The following is a 22,088-nucleotide window of genomic DNA, read 5'->3' on the forward strand; positions in this document are numbered from 1 at the left end:
TAAAAAAAAAACCACTGCTTGAGAAAAATTGCGCACATGCATGCACATATTGGAACACCAACTTACAAAAGAATACAACATACCTATAACTTTTGCTTCCTCATCTGTCAGCGTTTTATTAAGAAAAATTTTCTTCACACGCAGAGTATTTCCTGAGGGAAGAACAACTCCTGTTGTTGGCATTGGTGGTTCACCATCTTTCTGCTGCAAGCTATCTGCTATGACAAGGAAGACTCTGAGGCCGATATTCATCCTCTTCAATAGCAAAAAAAGGAAGAAAAAGGAAAGAGAAAACAGAAGAAATTGTAACATTAAAGTAACACAGATGAAGCAAAACACAAACTGCATTTTCCCTCTTTCAAACAGACAGCAGTATAGGTCCAGTAGGACAGGTATTATTTAAATGTTACATATTAGGGTAATGAAAGTAACAAGAATAAGAATAAAGTTTAAGTCTTCAGTGTCTCCCCATAACTGACTCCAGTTAACTGACTTGGCATAGGCTAATATACCAAATACTTTATAGTACCGAGCACCAAAGGACTTAATATGAATCTTGAGAATGACAGATTGCTTAAACATCTCATTTGTTCAGTTGGGTCTTGAACCATAAGAGCCAGGTAAGACTTCTCTGAAAAAAGGCTTTACAGTTATACTGTAACAAAAATTCACACCTACTTACTGAAATTATTGTTGAAAGGAGTCTGAACTGTAGTACTGCTGCTAGCTCGTTCACCAGAAATGAAACAGCAATTGTGCAAACTACAATTACTTACTTCCTTAGTTTTAGCAGAACACCCACTCAGATACTTGCTACTCTGCTTACATCCTGGCTCTAAAATAGTTAACCAATTTCCCCTCATAAAATCCCCCAATGCTCTGTTCTCACTGTATGCAAGTAATGAGCTTTTTTTACCTCTGGATTAATAGTGAAGGTTTTAGGTGATTTTCCAACACTAAGAAGATCAAATATTATTTCTTTCATCGCAAAATCCAAACGTTCCTGTAAAGGAAGACAGATTGATACAATCATCTCTTTTCAGTTAATAGGAATAGTTTAATTTCATGGCTTGGAACAGGTGCTGTCAAAAAGTTTAAAAAAATAAAAATAAAAAATATTCCTTTTTTCCTATTCATTCTTATGACTTAATGTTCCTTTTTAAATATAGTACAATTCAACAAGCTCATCCCCTGATATGGTTGAATCATTTCTGTTGAAAAAAATTCCCAGACAATTCTGATCAAGTTGAACACATTTCTACAAATGAGCTGAACTGTTTGAAATACCTAAAAATTAATGATAAAAAGAGGAGCCCTAGGAAACAAATATTAATAGTGAAGGGTTGAGTGTTCTGCCTCGTCCCTGTATGACCAGAAGAAAATCGCTTTGGAAGTTGAAGCACAGACAAGCTATCTGCAAGACAGGAAAACATGTCTCTAATCTATAAGGTTATAGATGAATGAGAGTTTATCTTGTGAGATCATATCCTGCATTTTGACATTAGGACACCAGAAGAACCTAAAATAATATTAACCATAATGCAATGCTAACTACACACTAATACATGCATTGCATATTTTTTCTGTCTACAGAGGCTAGTCTCCAGGCTAAATATAAGTGGACATTACTGTTCAAATGCTTTGTCCCTCATAAAAATATTAAGATGGGATATACTAAATATACTAGTGGATTTATATATATACACATACACAAACACAACAGTGCAATAGAAATGTAAATAGTAAACATCATAATGTTCATACACAACAGTTATTGAAGTTTAAGTAAAATCATTTTCCCACTAGTAGAAACAGAATGAGTCGTTTCATTTTTGTAAGTATTTAGGGAAATTCTACTCAGGATATAAGACCATTACCTCAGTGCAAATACTTCAAAACCTAACCGTAAACTTACAACTCTTCCAAATAATGCTCATCTATTCTTATAGCTCTACCTAGGCTTATTCTTACCTGAGCAATGAACTGAATAATCTTCACAAATATATTCAGAGGTGTGTCTCGTGGGACCACACTACGTGATCCTTTTGGAAAAAGTGCTGATACAATGCTCATGAGACGGCTAAAGAATTTAGAAACAAGAAGAAATTACAAAAACTTTTAAAACCATCTTTTAAATAGCATAGATGTTACAGTTCAAATCTGGAAGTGTGTGTGGAGGGGCTGCTACTAAACAATGCACAAAGAAGCATTAAGACAGGTAGGACCACCTATGGAAAGTACAGCCCTCTACTGACACAGGCAACAGTATTCTGGGCTTATTTATAAAGCGACCAAGATCCTGCTTTAAACTAGTTAGTAATAGTCAGGAGGAGGGGAAAAATCTGAAGGACTATTCTAAATTCTCATTATACTAATTTATACTTAAAACTTTTTCACTTCCAGCACATACTTAGCAATGGCCACTTCATACCCTATTTGTTCTGGTACTGTTAGTGCCTTTTAATTTCAATACATTTCCTACTTCTTACATCTCCATCCTCTTCTATCCCTGCAAAGACAATTGTAGACTCTATTCTTTCTCCTCATCAAAGTAATCAAATTCTTTAGCTTTTCTCTGTTAAGATGAAGTCTTTGTTCCCTTGTTTATATGACTAGACCACTCCTGAGCTTCAAGATCTCTTCTGATATCACTAGTGGGAAACCCCCTCACCAATCAATAGTTTAAACTCCTTTGCATAATAAACTTACCTTTGAGTTACAGTGTTGCTTTCACATTTTATTCTAATAACATAAACCCACAATAACCTATACAAAGATTCCAGTGCAACTCGGGACATTTTGGGATCTTTATTCTGTAAAATAAATGAAAAATACAGTTACTGTTGCCTGTGAGACACTCAGAAAATTCTGTTATTACTCTTTTGACTTTCAGGAATAGTTTCAAATTTTTTTACAATGAAAACTGATGTATTTAATGCCAACTACAAGTTTTAATCTGCTTTTATGAAAACAATCCTGTATTGCATATTTGCAATACTACCTGAATATTTAGCTAGTAATTCCACATTATTTTACAGCAGAGTAACTAAAAAGCAGATATTCCTCTTAAGATGAATACCAAGAGTGTATTACTTACAAGAATTTTTCTCAGAAAGCCATTGGTAACGAATACCTACTTTAAAGCAAACTAACTCTAGTTTGCCTAAAACATCGGAGTAGCTGCTTTGGATCAGGCACAAAGTCTAAATCCGTCATTCAGTTTATGACAGCAGACAGTAGCAAGTGCAGAAGAAAAGAACGCAAAACAGGGCAGGCACACAAGGATGCTTCTCCGGGTATGCACCCCAGGCTTCACCCAACTTAGCCATTTCCTCTGGGCTGTATTAGTGTTTACTCACTTCCAATGGATTTTTATTGTAACAATTAAACTAGATTTCTCTTGAATTAATACAAAATCTTGCGGCATCGTTCAGTTTGAATTATACACTTTATGAAAAACAATTATTTTTTTTCTTAATGCTGCTACTAGGAGTTTAGCTTTGTTCCTCCTAGCTCTTAATTTGTGTATAATAGTAACTAACCAACATTCTTTGTACTAACTCCAGCAATCCCTTTTCCTGCTAGGGATTCTTGGTGCATTTATGATCTTGAACTGTCCTGTGAGATTCTTCAAACCGGCCATAGGTATGAGCTTATGAACAGAGTAAGTGATCCCGAGTTGTCATCATTTTAGACACTCTCAGTCTCCAAAAAAAATCCAACAAAAATCAACAAAACAACCAACAGCACCCCAAAACTACACCTTCCCCATCTGCAGTGAATTCTCTCTGTTTCAAGACCTAACTATACAATGGCTTAAGCCTAAGTCATTTCATATTTTGTGGCCTCTACCACAAGCCAGTGAGTCAGAATAACAGATTGCTTTGCCCTCCCCAGACAAATGGTGTGTGATTTCACAAATGGTGTAAGTGGATTTAAGATCACACTGTTTGAAAAAAGATGGTCTCATCCTCAGTTCTCTCCTCCACAATCTCACTGCTCTTTTGTATTGACTCTAGCAGTAAGAAAGTCCAACTCACAGCTGTAAATTGATCCAAATAATTTCATGGCCATGTCTATGCAACAGACTATATGGAGGAGAGTAATTTGGACGGCATTAACACAGGTGGGCTGGGACTACTGGTTTTGGCAGCAGCTTAGTTGAAGAAAGGCTAAAAGCCTATGACAAAAATCACAGAGGCAAAAGTGGTATTTCACAGACAAATAACATACATGACTTTATCAGAATATTAGACGTAATAACCTAACCCAGTCTACATCAGTGATAATGCTGTTCTACCCTCCCTCTTCACACCCATCAATATGTCCCTGCAATCACTTCTGAATTAGCACACCTGCAACTAGGCAGCGGAAAGATTTAGGAAGGTGATCTAGACAAAATCTAACCAGCAAAATGTGACACCTGTCCCTGGTTAGTATTCAAAAAGATAGCTGTCCCACTGTCAAGTTAATTTACCAGCAGTGCTACTGTAAGGAAGAAGCAAACACTCAAAACTGTATGAGAGGGTGAGACTGTGATAGCTTTGATTTTAATCAACTTAAACAGCAAAAAAGTCATCACATTTAATCTGCAGGCCAGCAGTTCTCGATGTTCAAAGTAGGCTGGTGAATTCATTGGTAGACACACTACCAAAGTCTACCTGAAATGTGGTGTCTAGAATGGAGTAATGCTTCAGTTTTCTTATTTCTAATGTTCTGAAGGGGAGCTTAATTTAGAAATCTAAAGAAAACCAAAAATTTACTATTAGCTTTCAACGGTCTCATAAAAAAAATAAAAATGGTATAGGTAGCAGATTATCTCACAATGCATTAACAACATTCTATCTGTTAGGAGGTTTATCATCCAATATAGCTACTTCTGATTAGTTATGACAAAGTTGCTTCTTTGCTTAAAAAAAAAGTATAAGGAGGCATTCACCTTTTTAAAAGGGTTACAAAATAAATACAGCAGTACTTCTAAATCCTTCAGCACTGAAAATTTTTGTTATCTCTTCCTGTAAGTAGGAACTATATATGATAGAAGAAAATGGCTTTTGGGGTCTAATTTATGGCACACTTCCTGTACACTTGGTGTTAATGTCAGCATTTCCTTTTCTCTTTGATATTACTGCAAGTAGAACACAGTATATACGGCTATGTAATTCACCAGCCTGGCTAAATTTGAGTCTTTTTTAGCTGATGCCTGTCAGATTTGAAAGCACTCTGGGTTGTTTGGGTTGTGGGGTTTTTTGGTTTTGTTTTTTTTTCAAACACAATTTTGTTTAAAATCCTAACACTTTTAACATGAATTATATCAGTGGATTATGGAATAAGCTGTAAAAATCATATCTCTGTTACAAACCCAAAAAAATAAGAGCAAATCTACAGTGGTCTTACATGACACATTAAGATGAGTCAATGAAACATATTTCAATGAAGGCAAGAAACAAAATAGCATTTTTTCCATGTTAGGCAAATGTAGTCACTTACTGAAGAAAGTACTTTTTAATATTGATGTTAAACTTTTCTTCTGTTCTGAACTAAAACAATTTCTACTTTTTAAAACCTGCAAAACCAACAGTGTAAAAGTCTTTCAAGTTAGTGCACTGCAAGTTGTTATAGCATATCAGTTTCACATTTTTTTAATTGTGAAAATGTTTTCAAGTTTGCTCACATGCAAGACACTATTTGAAATGAATTAACAGAAAAAAACCATACATCTGAATAGGCAATTTACTTCCAGTTGAAACATGCACTGCTGTTCAGGAAAGCCAGCTGTGATATTGATACTCAAAGTTACATGTTCACCCTCAAGGAAAAACTGATACTAGATAATTTTCTGATCTTTCTCCTTTACTCCCTGGCAAGAAAAAAATCTTTGAAACATTATCTATTCTTAGTCCTTGTTGCTTATTAAAGTACTGACAGCAATTTTACCAAGAAGGGAAAGCACAAAATACAACAATTAACATAAAAAACCAAACCAAAATATTTACAGAAGACAAAGCAACAGTTCACATCGACATATTAACTCACCTGAAGTGTTTCTATTTGTTTTCTGATACTGTTGTTAGATGGCATCTAAATAAAGCAATGTGAGACAGCAAAACATAACAAACATGAGAATGGAAGGCACATGCATGTTAGATGAAAAAAAAGCACAAAAACAACAGATAGCTGTCTAGTAAGGACTCTATTCAGTAGAAATACAGGCTTTGCTATAGTGGTAGGAAACATTCCTCCAACTTTCTTTTGTGGTAACAGACACTAAGGTTAAACTGTGAAAAAAATTATTCTTTTCTACCCGACAGTGGTGCAGAACGATAAAGACACTTTTCTCTCCCATTTCAGCAGCTTTCTTAAATGTTCCTTCCTCTCCTTGGAGGAGGTGGTACGGATACCACAACAACTCAGCTTCATCCCAGAATCTATCAGCTTTCTGACAAACCTGCTAGAATTAACCCATCTAAAAACTAGTCAAAAAAGTAAGCAAAATGATAACACTGACCCAGCGTTACTGCCTGCTGAACAAATTCAGTATTTTGCCTACGCTACAGCGTGTAGAGAAATGCCCTGCTGGGCTCAATGCCGAAAAAGCATCCCAACTGCTTTGTGGGACACAAGGCCAGTTATACATATACCAACAAACCCTTTAGTACACTCCTGGTCTAAACTGACTCTTACAACTCACTTATCTGCTATTTACATCAGTCTGGACCCCTACGTTTCCTCTTTTCAGCAAGACTCGGATGTTTGCCTCCTATAATAAGCCTGCTTTGAGGTAATGTGCACCAAAACCCAGTACCAGGGCAATAAACATTGCTAGCACCGGACTGAGATTCAGAGCACCCTCAGGAACATTACCAAGTACAACGTAGCACTGAAATACTGCAAAGTAAGGTAGGGTATGAATATACTTATGCATCAGGTACTACGGAACAACTACAAAGATGTGAGCTTTCACACCATGGCAAACGGGGAATTCCTTATTTCCGTCACCAAAGCGTGACCAGATGGCGTTTATTGCTAGGAAATGTTTGCCCAGGGCAGGCACCAGGGAATAAAGTGAGCACCATGAATCCACAACCTACATTACCTCAAACCTGTACTCTTCACAGAATACCCTGTGACAGAATTTAAGTGTTGTCATTATTTCAATCACTAATTTGTTAATTTTAACCAACACAGTAGTGGTGGATGAACCTTTCCAGTATTTTAAAGTATCTCCCAGTAACTTTCAAAATTGCTTTATTAAATAACAAAGACAGTAGAGACAATAGATTTGGAATCCTTATTGCATTTTAAATACTTAGGTAACTGCAAATCAAATAACTTCAGTCATTAGAAAAATCAGGAAATATAATGAGGAAGGGGAAATCTAAAAGACTAAACTGCTGTGAAATTCAGATTTATAAATTAATGAGATTACTTATTACAGAGTGCATGCATTTAATTAGCTTCAGAAATACAGGAACACATTAATTCGTAAGACACATGAGAAGAGTGGGGGTGTATTTTTCAAAATTAAACTCCATGAATTTCTGAACACAGTAGACACCCAAAAATCCAAATAGTGTTTGGTGGGCCAAATTAAACCATGCCACAAAATATCCTAAATAACCCATTGATGGCACAGCATCATAACACTGCAAATTCTGAATTGCAGAAATTCATATGTAGAATTTCTGCTGAATAGAGCCTTACAGTAAATGTGTTAAGCTGTTAGTGGTTAACAAAACTAAGTAAAATATAAAATGCATGCTCAGCAACTACCAGTTAAACTTACTGGCGTTTATAGTTTTAATACATCCATTATCAGCCAATGGACATTATGCCAGAAAAATGCAACTCCTGGATTGTAAGAATTTTTTAAAAAGCTTCATAAAAACAAAAGCAAAAGCAGCCTCCATAAGCAAAATAAACAACAGAACAAAAATTGCGGCAAATATTGCAAAAGAACTGCAATGTTAGATGATAAATATACAAAAACCCAACAAGCAACAGAAAAGTGTGGAAGATGAAAACAAAATGACCCTTAAAAAAAACAATCCAAGCAGCTAAACCTGTTTGCTTTTGACTTCATGCTGGTTTACATATTTTATTAATAAGCTTCGGAATTTTCACTCTTACCTAACCAGAACGAATATTGTGAAAGTGGATCAAAGAATTTATTAAAATTATACATTAGGGAAAATCATTAACTATGTTAATCAAAATTAAGGAAAAACTATGTACAACAATTAATGCTATGATAAAGTCACTAAAACAAAACCCTAATTTTTAAGTATCTTGATCTCTTTATCAACCAACTCATGTTTACAATGCTATCAACTGAAGCCATGAGTTAAAGGGACACTGTAATTTTTATTTGGAAAATACATATCACAGGCTGTAGATATAATCTTTTCTGGACTCTCAATTAATTTTCTATTCCTTCAGTAAGGGAACAAGAGAGAGAAATTTTGCATTTACTATACACATTCTACTTAGAGGAGCAGACAAACCACTTATTTTCTTACATATAATTTGCACATGAAGAATTACAGTTTGTACTTTATTTGGCATAAATAGCATTTATTAGCAGACAGTTCTACAGATTTTACTTAATAAAACTGATAGTCCCCGGGGGGGCACATTTATTTCCAGCTTTACATAGCATTACAAAAACTTAGTAGTAAGCTTAACATTAATGGAGACTTAAGACATTTGATTTTTATTTTTTTTTTTTTTTTGGAAAAGAGTTCGCAGTGTCCTTTTAAACAGCCAAATATTCACTGTTTATTTGGCATGAAAATGCTAAAAACATATTGGAATAAATGCTATCAATTTGCAACAGTTCCTGAATTAAAAAGGATTCTTACCTTTAGATGGGACAAACAGTTCTGCAGGAAAACGTGCCAGTTATTTAAAAAAAACTGTTTCTGACTGACACACAACAGGCAGGTGATCAATGGATACAAAGCCTATGAGCAGGGGGAAAAAGAATTGATCAAATTGCTCTTTGCAGACCTATCAAGTCTTGTACATTGAGAATGAGACACAGCCGGTCCTTGTTTCTCACTCTCATTTTAGCACTGAACGGCAGCCTTCCCCTGCACTAGGACACGTGTGCCAGGCATGGTGTCCTGGGTATAACCCACGTGCTGTAAGAGCTCATGGTGTAAGACTGTGGCAGTGGGACCACGGTGAAGCTCGCTCCCTAGCAAGGCCTGATCTCAAATATCACCCTTCATACAATATCCACTCTTTCCCTGCAACCACACGACCCAATTCACGGGGTCCTACGTGCTGGGAGAGGGAACCATCACTAAGCAGAATGTTCAGGAAAAACATCAACAACTCAGTAAAAACCGAGGCAGGCTTTAGGTTGTCAGAAATGTTGCTTCTACGCAAGGTCTACTTTAGGAAAGAATGAAGCACTATTTAATAGTCTGTGAATATGCTGACTAGCATGACTTTTCTTTGCTTTAATAGCATAAGATTTGTTTGAACACCACATATTTCAGCAGAATGAACAAATGGCGATAAATTCCAAATCTGACTGCAGATTATCTTGTTATGAAGCAAAATTTTAAAAATTAAATTGTAAACTTAATGTAACAATGTTTCTGACTTCATAAATAAAATTACATGGTGAATACTAACATCAACTACTTTATGTTCTTCTTACAGAAGGAGTTTAACCACGTACAATGACGTGTGCTTTATACGCTCAGAATACTGGAAAGTAAAGCTTGTCACTAACATGAAAGTGAGAATAAATCATTTTAAATTCACTTGCATTTACTGAATATACCAATCGTAATGCAAAACTTAGGTCTACATTTCCAGCAAAGTGGAGTGAATCAACTTGAAACATGGCTGCCACGGTCATCAAGAATTACCAAGATATTTAAAACCTTGCTAAGATGCTGGTTTAGGGGAAAAACTAGTCTTACAGGAAAAAAACCCACAGATAATTTATATCTGAAAGAGATAATAAAAAATATTAGAAAAAGAAAAAAAAAAGTGTATGAGGAGGGGAAAAAACAGGCAGAGCAGGGCTATTAACAGGCCATTATCCTGCTGAGGAAGTCTTGTCTGACACTTCCAACTTTTAATTTGTCATCATCTAAATAACACAGATTCCCTGAACACAAGTTCTTTTTAGAAGAGACATTAGGTTAAATAACTCTGTGCTAAAACCCACTAAAATAACCAAAACCAAGCATTGTTTTCAAGACAATCTCACAAGTGAGATAACAGAGTACATATCTTGCACAAAGAAACAAATCAAAGCAAACACACATACACAGTGTGAACTTAAATATAATTTAACTGAGGAGTTAATATTTAAATTAATACAGCTCTTAGCTTTTCCTCATAAAATATACTAGCTTAAAAGTCTAAGATGAGTAAAATGGAGAAGTTGAAATATTTCTTTAAAATACCAGTGAATGCTTCTTTCTTGAACTCAATTCAAAGGTAGTCTGATAAAGCATCTCCACAAAATTTTTCAAACATGGCACATTCACTTCATTTTTAACAGCCTATTAAAAAAAATACATAAATGGGTTTAAAAGTTTATATAGAAGGCAATTTAAATATACATTAACATGTCCATGAAATCAAGAACACTCAAAAGTTAAATCTCACTTTAGGTAAGTATTTGAGTGTATGTATCTGAAATATAAACAGAAGCATAAGAAATCATGTCATACACTACAACCATACAGTTGAAAAAAACCAACACAAAACCACAACAAACACAAAACCCATTAAGAAAACTACTATTCTAAGAATGTGGCCTGTATCTTATTTGAAGAAGAAAAAGTATTTGGAACTAATTAACAAATAAAAAATACACTGAAATTCTTTATAAGCATAATTTCATATATTTCAAAAAATAATGCCCATAACTTTCTCATTGTTCCCCTCTTTAATGCTCCCCTTTTATGTGCTCCAGTTCTGCAAACTGAAAGCTTAGGAAATGATACACAGGATTACCAGCCAATTAACAATGTAAGTTGTCTTTGATCAGCTTTCAGAATTAATGGAACAAATACACTGAGCCCTACACCTTTTTTACCCACTCTGTCCTTGCATACAAAAGAGCCTTCCCTCCACAAACCAGGCAGCTACCTTCTTTGTCAAAACCTCTGCAAACCCGTATTTATCCATTCCAACGTTATTCTCAATGGCTTTATACTGTATTTCTGCTTTATTTGTCAAATTGGGGGGTGTTTGAGAGGGAGTTGGCTTTTCTGGAAGAGATCCTCTATAGTCAAAATTTCTCAATAATATGGGGGGGGTGTTAGTTTTTATTATTCAAAGTTATTAAAAGGTATGACATGTCCACCTTGCTAAGAACACTGTGAAAACATGATGAGGAAGCATAAAAAATAGCATTCAATATCTATGTAACATATACAAATCCAAAAAAAAAACAACCTGTGAGAGTAATTATGTTTTAAGTTACTTCCTACATACCTCCAAATTATTTATCTTCTGCTATTCTTAAGCTATGGGTTGATCAGTACCCTACTAGCTCCATGAGAAATTCATTGTTGCCAGCACCACACTGTTGCTTTGGGATATAACCTTGGGTTTACAGATCAGCCTTAAATTCCTCACTGTAAAATATGCTGTTATCTGTCATACCTGCAGGGTCTAAACCAGGTCAAGTTTTTTAAAATGCCTGAATGACTAAGCAAGAGAATACAGTAAAGAAGTTACAATGCTGCAACCTAACAGCTTCCTCACTTAAGCAATTTTCTGTATCCAAGATACAGAAGAATCCAGATTAATTTCCTTTATCTGCTTCAAAAAGATTCAAACTTGCCTCTCACATCTTCCAGGAGAAGGACTAACCCTCTCAGCTGCATCTCAGCCGAGGATGGTGCTCTCCAATTCTATTTAAGAAGCCTCATTTGTATGAAATGATTAGACTCAATGACTCGGAAAGAAAGATCAAGCCTCCTTCCCTCACCAATCGCTTAAAGCACTGATTCAGGCTGTGCTGGTAGGAAGCAATCCATAAAACACCACACACACTCTGCACAGCGGTGTGAGTGCTGCCATGGTTACCAACGAATAATCCCAATTCCCAAATGCTGCTTCTCCCTCATTACTGGGCATGCTGTTTTCACTATTATTTAAATTATGATTTTGCAAACTAGTATTTGTATTTAACTAAATGCAAAGTACTTTCACCATGCACCCCCACTCCAAATGCTGAGCAACTATGGAGTTCAAAACAATAAATGCATTCACTTTTCAGATGGACAAGAAATTGTTCTCTAGAAGAATATAAGTAAGCCCAAGTAAGATCAAGACTTCAGTCAATAAAGAGCTACTGCTAACACCACCTCTTTGTGGTCATGCCTTAAGAAGAAAGATTGTCTCCTGTCCCATTTAAAAAAAAAAAAACAAACAAACAAAAAACAAACCAAACACAAGGTTAAGACCAGTGAAGGGAGAGAAGCATTTCCCCATAGCTCAGGGCAAGGCAGATCATTTTAAAGAGGAAGCAGAGTTCAGAAGGTTTTATGTTTCCATTCCTATGAGCTTGCTTAGGCAGGACCCCCACCCAGCATGCTCATCTTGGTAGATCCCGTTCCACAAAACAGGATCCACGCATCCCAGCTCTCCACATATTGCAAGATATGCCCCTACGATCAGTTGTAACATGGAGCCATGATCTGCCATTTTTCAGGACAGTGTGCCAAACACACCATGGCCTAGCATCTGCTAATACAATTATCATTTTAGACAACAAACACAGCAAGTATCCATCTGCTACAATGAAACTTTGAGATCATGGTAAATGGTCAGCTTGAAGGTACAGCGAGCTGTCACAACTTCTTGTTGACCTGCTGACCAAGCTGTACACAACTGAGCAAAGTAGCCTGGGAGGAAGGGGGAGAACCTGTCCTGGCTAAAAGTGTTCTCACAAGCAGTGTTACAGGCACTGTACATCCAAGACTGATGATATCGAGGGTTTTTTTTCTTGTTCATGGCTGCTGAGTAAAATTTCTTGCTTTAGATTTAAAACACATACCAGAGGGAGATGACTGACTGCTCTTCCACTTGAAGGATTACACCTAGTGGACACTCACCTTTAGAAACAATTTTTATTTAAATAGCCAAAAGCTACATTCCTCCTCCCTGCATAGGAGTTCACACACTACCTTATCTGTAAAAACTCTCCTAACTGTAAAAATGTTACATATCTCAGTTTATTTTAGAAAGAACTTAAGAAGTTTCAGCTCATAAAGAAAAGACAATGGGACCCTTAATAGAACAAATACTGAACCAAGGAAATTTCAAGTTTTCAGAGCAAGTATAAAATGGCAACAGTGCCTTTATCAACAGTGTTGATAAAAGGGTCTAGAAAACAGACAATTGTAAGCAGTTCTGAAAAAAGACTAGAAACTATCTAATAGACAAATTACACTGGCACATTCCCCTTTGAAAGATTATGTAGCTACTTGGAATTTACTTAATAGTCTCTTTCAATCTGTAAAAACATAATATTTTGAACATTAATGGAAGTCATTTCAGCAATGAAAGCCTAATTGAAAGTGAGAGGAATAGCGGGGAAGAAAAAAACCCAATACTTACAGCAGCCACAGGGATGAGAATTTCCACAAACAAACCAGCAAGTGCATGCTTTATATCTTTATCTTTTACTTCCAGGAAGTATTGAGCACATTCCTTTGTAAGGAAGCATTAGAAAAACATTTAGAAAGAAGACAAGTGTCACTATGGCATAAAAACCACCAGCAGTATTGCATTAATTGCCAGTTTGAATTTAAAACATGCAATGTGTTTGTTAGTCTTATATTCCTTGACAATACCAACTTTACAAAATATTAGAAACTTTAAAACCTGTTTCCCCAGCAATTAAAAAGAAATTGAAAGGAGAACATTTGTAATACCAGAGAGCTACTTACTTCCTACTTGGAATATGAAGAGTACTCAGAATATAAAAGAATATAAGTATGCACATTTTCCTCAGATAATTCTGAAGTTTTAAAAAATAAAACCTTATCTCTCTTGAAATTATTATAAAACATTTTTTTAATTTTTATATACTCATTTTCAAGATTACTTTGATGCAAAGAAAATCTTACAGAAAAATAAATAATTCATACACATGTTTGCACACTCCAGTATACCAAATTGTCAACTCTGGACACAATCTAAAGCACCAATGTGTATGTTAGCTTTTTCAGCATTGAAATCAATGTCAATGGCTATTCAATAGTTCCTATAAAATTTGTGACCAAGTTGCAATAACTTCAGTTACTGTGGAATGGGCAAGTTATTCATTAGGATAACTTTTAATCCATGAACAAGAGAAGCAAAGAGATTTTAAGTCTCTGAAAATTAACTGAAGTGTTCTTTCAAACAAAATCATTTCTTGGCATCTCAGCTGTTAAAAAAAGATATATCAAGTAATTTTTTTCCTTTAACCCACTCCTTTCATAAAGACAATTATTTGATTGCTATCCATTTTCATTGAATCTTGAATAAGTTAATATATTACAGGTTTGCCATATTACTGAGACAATTGAGAATAGGTTCTCATTATGCTAGGTACTCATGAAGCGTAGAGAAACAAGTGATTCATATCTCTGAGAACTTACAAACTGAACAGAAAAGGACGAAGGATGACACTCTATTTAGAGCGAGCAACTGATCATAGCAGGCATCATTGTAGCTTCATGAGTTAAACAATCAAAATCATACTTGTTTCACTTTTCTGTAATAGTAATTTACCTGCATGAACTGAAATGACGCTTCAAAATCCTCCACAGGATACATTTTTACTCGAAAAAACTTCATTCCCATAATCAAACTGATGATACTTTGTACCACATGAGGACTCTGTTCTTTTTGTCTCAGTTCCTTTAATTCAGTGACAAATTTCTTCCTAACAGCTTGAAACCTAAACCAGGGATATACGTGGCAATTATTTGAATTTTTAGTTACTTTTATATGATGTCTATTTGAATCAGTTTCCTTAGGCTGTTAATGAAAACACCACCTACAGTAAAAGAAACACAAGCAAGATGATCCCCGATACTTAAAATCCAGGCATTTAAGAGTGCCTATGATGACCAGCACATTAGAATATTCTCATTAACTGAACAACAACTATTGACTGATACCAGGCCTCCTTTCCCTGCACATACAAGCAACTTGACAGCAAAGCAATTCAGTATTGCACTACAGAGTATTTCTTGATTTGTACAAATGTACTGTGCCAGAATACGAGACAGACAAGCCAGGCTACACCCGAGTGCACTGGACACTGACACTTAAGGGGTTAGTTACTGGGGTCATTAATACATGCTCCAATATTGAATAGTCTTTAGGTCTAGAGTGATTCTTCCCAAAATGCAAGAAGAGTCAGAAACTGAACTTACTTTGATTGAGCAAGAACCCCTGTCACTTCTGCATATAAATCTGCAATAATATGCACATTCCCAGTGTTGGTTCCTGAATACCTAAAGAGAAAAAGGAAAAAAAAAGGAAAAACAAAAGAAAAGAACAAAGGAAAGTGTTAAATACAACTTTATTCTTCTAAACCCCACACATGTTCTCAATTACAAACAAGAAGTCTGTTCCATAGCAAGGTGGATTATCACCATAAAACCAACGTGAGTCAAGCATAAAATGCACGGGTGACATTTAAAGAGATGTTGTTTCCTTGAGTGGACACAGGAGGCATATTCTGTGTAGGAAATTTACTAGTTATCCAAACTTGGACTTTTCTTACTCTGGCTGGCTACGCAAATCATTTTGTATCTTCTAAGCAAAATAAACTCAGCATTATATTGAACACAGCTGTATTTCAAGATATGTTTTCAGTTTAAAGATACCAGGGTTCATTTACACTATTATCAACAACATGTCACAGGTGAGGCAAAGGAGAACAATCACAACCACAGGCTGGTAATACACACAAAATATTTTAAAGTACACAAAAGAAACTTACCCTTCCTTATGTTTAAAGTGCTTAAAAGCCAAGTTTAGAACTTCGTGTACTAAAGGATCTGGCACTGGATGAACAGGTATCTGAAATGCAGGTATCATTTATCTATATGTAACTATGCATGTACATATATATACACCTATGTATGTATGAAGTAAATAAATAAAACAGTACTGTGAGAGGCCCTGTAGAAAACTCCTCCACTAGTGTCAAAGGACACATCTTCTGTTGGCAATGATACCAAGTTAATTCTGCAATATATGAACATTTAGACAATCTGCATTGGCATTCTCTTAAATATTTTTCATACTGGCTTTCAGGGATTAAATGAATAATAATATAAACAACAGTAATGTAAACACTATTAATTCGTCCTCAAAATTTATCAGACTACATTAACTATGCATCTTTTCACTTTCTACCTTGTGTGGTATTACTGCTACAGATTTAACCTCAAAATGCTATTAATCTCAGTATAAAGGAAGACAAACAAAAAAAAATAAGAACGTAGAAGAGATTATCATTTCCATTTTAGACTTTTTCAGATGAAAGCAGCCAAAACACATAAAAATCTCCCTAGCAATAAGTAACAATGTGGTGAGAAACTAAAACCAAGCATTGATTAGAAGGCTCTTTTTTACCGAGGTTCTCTTTGACATCACCACTTTTCTCAGTTTGAAAAGGAAACATTTATTAAAAAAATCAAATATATTCTTTAAAAAAAGCACTATATGTAATTATGAAGTCATAATAACTTTAACATTTCAAAACAATTTAGGTGGGGACTAGGATAACCCTACTAAACATTATTGCTTTAGACTGATCATGTTTTAGTAAAAAAATCTTATTAGAAGATTACTGTCTTGGCTACAGAAAATGAAGCACTTGATGCAGAAAAGTATGAAATTCTAAAGCAATAAGAAAGCTGTTTCTCCAAGAACATCCAACTATTGGAACTGACTACCTACATACATATTCATACAATAAGTAATATGTAGCCATTTAAGCAAAGATTTTTGTTCCTACATAGGTCGTGTCTGTCACCCTCTCTCCAGCTGCTCTGTGGATATTACAGAAACAGCTGGATCATGCCCTTTGCACCCTCTAAAACCAGTTTCTAAGAATTAAACAATGACAGGGCTCCCAGGATGACAGGCATATGGATGTAATGTGAGTGTAAATATGTTTATTGATTAAAAGCCATCATTTCTGCACTTTTACTACCTAATTGCAGAAACATTACAGGCAGAAAATACAAACCCTCCTTTAGATAACTTTTAATACTAAATTGACCCAAGGATTCTTTATGTGGTGTATCTATGTTCAGTGGCCCGCTGCAGGTCTTTAGCAGAGGAAAAATTCATATCATGAAAATACCTATCTTGTCTGGAGTACAAGCATGAGAGAGGCTCACCAAGAGCCTCTCTTCAAGATCCAAACTTTAGCATCTCTCCTGACATCTGAATCACTAGCAACGTGCACCCTTATACTCAGCAGAAAAAATAGCACCAGTTCAAAAAACAGAAGCTACCCATACAACTTTGCAATCCTAAACAATGTATTCTATTTTCCCCTTTTATTTTGCACCGATAGAAAATTTAGGCAAGGAGAGAGCATGAACTAAAGATTTTCTGTAAAACACTAACAAATAAGAGTTTGATGGCTTTAATACTGTTGTCTGCATATATGTGCATGCATTATAGAAATATCACTTTGGATGATTGGCTAGTGTCTCAGGGCAGGACAGGCAGCTCTTTTGGTTTATTTTTTTCATTTTTTCCCGGTATCACAAATGTACCATATACAACCACATAAACCTAAACCTTCTACAAATTATTTGCAAACTAAACCATAGCCCTTGCCTGACTTGGTACAGAAAGACATTTAATCTTCACGTACCTAAAGGACAAACTACTTTAGTATTTGAAATGTGACATTTGCTCGTCTTCCTCATGTTTCATACCGTTTCTTACAGTAATTTTTCCTCTCAAAAATGCAAGAAAAATGATGCTGCTGAAGCCAAACTCTACCCTCTTGTCCATACACCAATGCAAATATTAATTTGCATTACAGAGTATTAACAGAAATTCCATGTGACATCATCTAGCACTACATTATAAGGCCAAGCAAAATTACATACCCTTTCTAAGTTTAAGTGACATATTAATCTTGTCACTTTATGATTTCACGTTGTATTGCAAAACTGCAGACAAAAAGGTACTGAATTAAAATAGGTTTTTTTTTAAAGTTTTGGTTTTTGCAGTACATTAGCAGCTTTGCCTTAGTGGATCCAAGACACATGAACTGAGATATGCAGGCATGTAAAGAAAAGACAGGAGAAGCCAAAGGCTTTATGCAATTGAGAGTATAATTACAGCCTTGTATACGCTCATCATATATATGCTCCATATAAAAATTTAAAGTATATGATCAAAAGTGACATTAAAAGCAAAAGATTAAAAGAAGTTTGTCAAAGTAAAAGAGCTTACCTGTTTTAGAACCTCTATTAAAACTAAACAAAAAATGAAATCTACAGCTAAGTCCCTCCTTTCAAGTAGATAATCTCTTTCACGTTGTTGGTCGTCCCTAAAATAAGAAAACAAGAACACGTGTATCATACACAAGATAGAACACAAATATTGTGGAGAAGAGCTATGCATGCACACCTTCCAAGCAATCACTGCTACACGCATATAAAATGATGGTTAGAAAGACTTCGGGGTTTGGTGCAGCACTGACATCTTGCCCCTCTCCTGAAAGGGCCTTCCAATAACAAAAACAATTCAAAAAGGGGCAAACTAGCTTGTAATTACTAGTGGCCAACTTCCTTCTGTGTATCAACCCCAAAATCATTAAGTCACTTCATGCGTATCATCTACGCAAGTTAAACACACTATCTCAAAGAAGCCCATGCTCTTTCTATACAGATTTAGGTAACGACAGTTCCAAATACAAAATACTTGTCAAAAAAGTACAAAGCGCATGTTCTTAGAAGAAAGCACAGAAAAATCAAACAGACTTTTCCAAGGAAAACTCTTACCCCTTTGATTTTGTGCTAGACCGAGGTCTATATTCATAAGATTCATCTTCTGTTCCATTTTGGCGCCTGTACCAGTCAAACAAGGTGCGTAATAAGGAGGGGAGACAGTGCTCTGCTACTGAGCTCATAGAGCTTATCAACTGAAAAAAAGTAAGAAAAATAGTTTAGCATGATAAAGCAATCTAAAAATCCTAGAATTATAACCATCCCTTCAAACTGGTTTTTAATGTTGAAAAACCATTCATCGTGTAATTTTACAAAGTGGCAACTTTAGGTACCATTTCCATCTAGGACAATTAGTGTAAATATGGCACACTAAGTTAATTATTATGATAGATTTAAGCAGACAAAGTGTTTCAAAATTCACGAGGATCACAGAATGCTGTATTTATACAGATAACCCATATAATACCATTGAGAAAACAGCAGATACTTTAGGATTTCCCTGAATGCTGCCATATGTATTGCTCAAGTATACATACCTTTACATTACAGATGACAGATAGAAGTAAACCTCCTAAACTGAGGAAGTATGTAACCTTCAAAAACATGCTGCTTTCATTATTATACAAACAAATGTAAGAGCCTTTTAGATATTCTCCTCTACTTTTAATACATTTGACTGGTCTAGATCTCAAGCTATATGTACTTTCAGCATAAGTCCCCTATCAACTGCTCTCTTTCATAAAACCCATGAGTTGTAAAACTATCCATGAAACAGTGGCAATAGAAACCATTATAGAAGGATGACTTTAACAGGTATGAAACTTAAATACTCCAGGCTTCCTTAAACTTAAACTTTAACAGAACTCATCAATGCCCCAGGTTTGGAGAGCAGAATGACTGAGAAAGGCAGCATAAAACAGCTATTAACTCCCTGCCAGGAGGCAGCTGGGAGCAAGCCCATCCCCAAAACACTGGCTGGAAGAGGAGAGTTACCCTGCTGCTCAGTGATGCCACGTATTAATTATCTCCCGCATCTTTCAAATAAGAGGTTTCAATAGAAGCCATGCTTGTGCCATAACATATCTATTACTCACTATTCCAGAAAACCAAGATAATACCAATGCCATTATTTCTTTGTCCTCATTTGAAGCATATTGGGGTGTCAGACGGGGGGAAGGGATGGGGGTAGGTTAACCATACAGAAACCTCAGGAGGATCTTTTCCAACCATCTGAATGCTTTACTCAGCTTGTTAACCAGTGAGCTATTCAAGTCACAAGAATTAAGCAGTATTCTTGACTCCCTGAAAAATCCTTTATTATATAAACAAGTAGAGACATTTTCTCAAAATAAGTGAAATCATATTCTTATTCTAGAAGTCCATAAAATTTTAAATCCCAGTATAAAATACAGACTACATATATTCCAAATCTGAATAGGAACTAGGTTACATTAAGAAATTTTTACTAGAATAATGAGATTACTTTTTTTCTTATTATTACTGTCTGTCAATAGGACACTCACTAAAAAGGGATTCGATGGAAAAACTATGCACGCTTGCTGCAGGAGAGGCACGCACATTGAGCTAACTGCACAAAAAGATGAAGGCAGTTATTACAGGCAACACAAAACCATACAAAAGCTTTTCCACACAAACACAACAGAAGCTAGAACGACTCTGTAAGCTTGCTATAATGCCTTGCATCTCAGAACAAAGGCTAAGCTTTGAGAATACCTTCATTCTTATACTAATGTATGTTGAAATCTTTGTAACTTGCTTTGAAAACTAAGCATGTTGTAAGCTTGTTCCTTGTGCACCAATATCCATATAAACCAAATATCCAGTCAACCAACTAACATACATCAGACTTCAAGAAGCGTACAGTACAACACAACTCAATTTTATCACTTTGAAGTTACATTGTGATGTGAAATGAAGCAGTGTGTGATGAAAAGGAATGTGTACGAATGAAGATGTTGTTCAAGAGCATTTTCTGATGTGGCAGAGGTATGACAAACTACCTGGGGGGGGAAAAAACAACTTGGGAAGACAAAGAGGAGAAGAGGAAAGAAAAACTATGAGGAAATTTGAGACACTTGTGGGCTACTGTTAAAACTATTATCCTTCAGTAAGAGGAAGCATCATAAAAACAGCTGCCCAGAGAGGCTGTGGAGTCTCCTTCTTGGGAGACATTCAAAACCCGCCTGGACACCATCCTGGGCAACCTGTTGTAGGTGAACCTGCTTTAGCAGGGCATTGGACTAGATGATCTCCAAATGTCCCTTCCAAACCTGACCATTCTGTGATTCTGTGAAAAAAGAACTCAAAAGAGTCATTTGTATTGATAAAGCTTCAACAAAGCTTCACCATGATTTCACGTGCAAGAAATGCCTGTTGCTTGCATCAGCTCGGGGTGATCAAACATCTCTGTTAACTTCACTCCAGCCATGAGCAGAAATCACAAGTTAAAAGCATTAATGTGTATGTGGGAGAAAAAAAAATAAAATTCAGAAAGCAGGAAGAACAAAGCTTCCTCATGAGTTCCTAAATCAAGGTATTAGACTCAGCATAAAATAATCAATGTAACTGGTAAGCCTTAGAATGAAAGCTAAGGCTAAACTGGATGAGCAAGGGATCCATCATCAACCACAGCAATCCAAAATATGTTTTGCCTTACTGTCACTTTCCGTACCCCAAATAACCTAAAGACTGGGAAAATACATCAATTTCTTTTTCTCTAAAAATAATGATATATCAAATACATTGCACAGAGCTGTGTTCATACAGCAACCACACACACAACAGGACCAGAACAGATTAAGGAAACACTTAAGTTTACCCTGTGCTGTCGACATAAAATGACCCCACAAAGCATTTCTACTCCTCTGCCTTCCTTCTGAACTGATGGGTTTATTAGTAGAAGAAAAAGAAGAAAGCTGCATTTTAAGCTTTACTAAACCTTTTCCTTGGATTTTCCTGCAATTTTACACAGCATATTAATATTACTACCCTTCATAAACATTCCAGCAGTTAGTAAATTACATCATCTTCCACAGAAATAAACTATATCTCATGCACTAAAAAAAATTGTCATTGGTAAAGTGCTACACTCTGAGACAA

At 35.6% G+C, this 22,088-nt stretch overlaps 1 protein-coding gene across 13 annotated transcripts in view; it reads right to left on the bottom strand.

Annotated features, from left to right (window-relative positions):
- The window catches only part of FRYL (FRY like transcription coactivator), a 172,307-nt gene that overhangs the window by 72,143 nt on the left and 78,076 nt on the right, over nt 1-22,088 (bottom strand). For 8 of the 13 annotated variants that reach the window (XM_040595315.1, XM_040595255.1, XM_040595236.1 and 5 more), the window contains 13 exons: nt 19,023-19,162; nt 18,472-18,568; nt 15,986-16,065; nt 15,414-15,494; nt 14,764-14,932; nt 13,603-13,695; nt 10,431-10,529; nt 8,862-8,963; nt 6,037-6,081; nt 2,710-2,813; nt 1,972-2,080; nt 917-1,003; nt 84-255 (listed from right to left, as the gene is read on the bottom strand). In XM_040595315.1, coding sequence (XP_040451249.1) covers nt 84-255; nt 917-1,003; nt 1,972-2,080; nt 2,710-2,813; nt 6,037-6,081; nt 8,862-8,963; nt 10,431-10,529; nt 13,603-13,695; nt 14,764-14,932; nt 15,414-15,494; nt 15,986-16,065; nt 18,472-18,568; nt 19,023-19,162 — 1,378 coding nt within the window. The remainder of the gene's footprint in view (nt 1-83; nt 256-916; nt 1,004-1,971; nt 2,081-2,709; nt 2,814-6,036; nt 6,082-8,861; nt 8,964-10,430; nt 10,530-13,602; nt 13,696-14,763; nt 14,933-15,413; nt 15,495-15,985; nt 16,066-18,471; nt 18,569-19,022; nt 19,163-22,088) is intronic. The other 5 variants (XM_040595281.1, XM_040595273.1, XM_040595298.1 and 2 more) reach the window with 1 other exon arrangement.

The sequence above is a fragment of the Falco naumanni genome, chromosome 1 (genome assembly GCF_017639655.2).
Source record: "Falco naumanni isolate bFalNau1 chromosome 1, bFalNau1.pat, whole genome shotgun sequence".
In the NCBI taxonomy this organism is placed as follows: Eukaryota; Metazoa; Chordata; class Aves; order Falconiformes; family Falconidae; genus Falco; species Falco naumanni.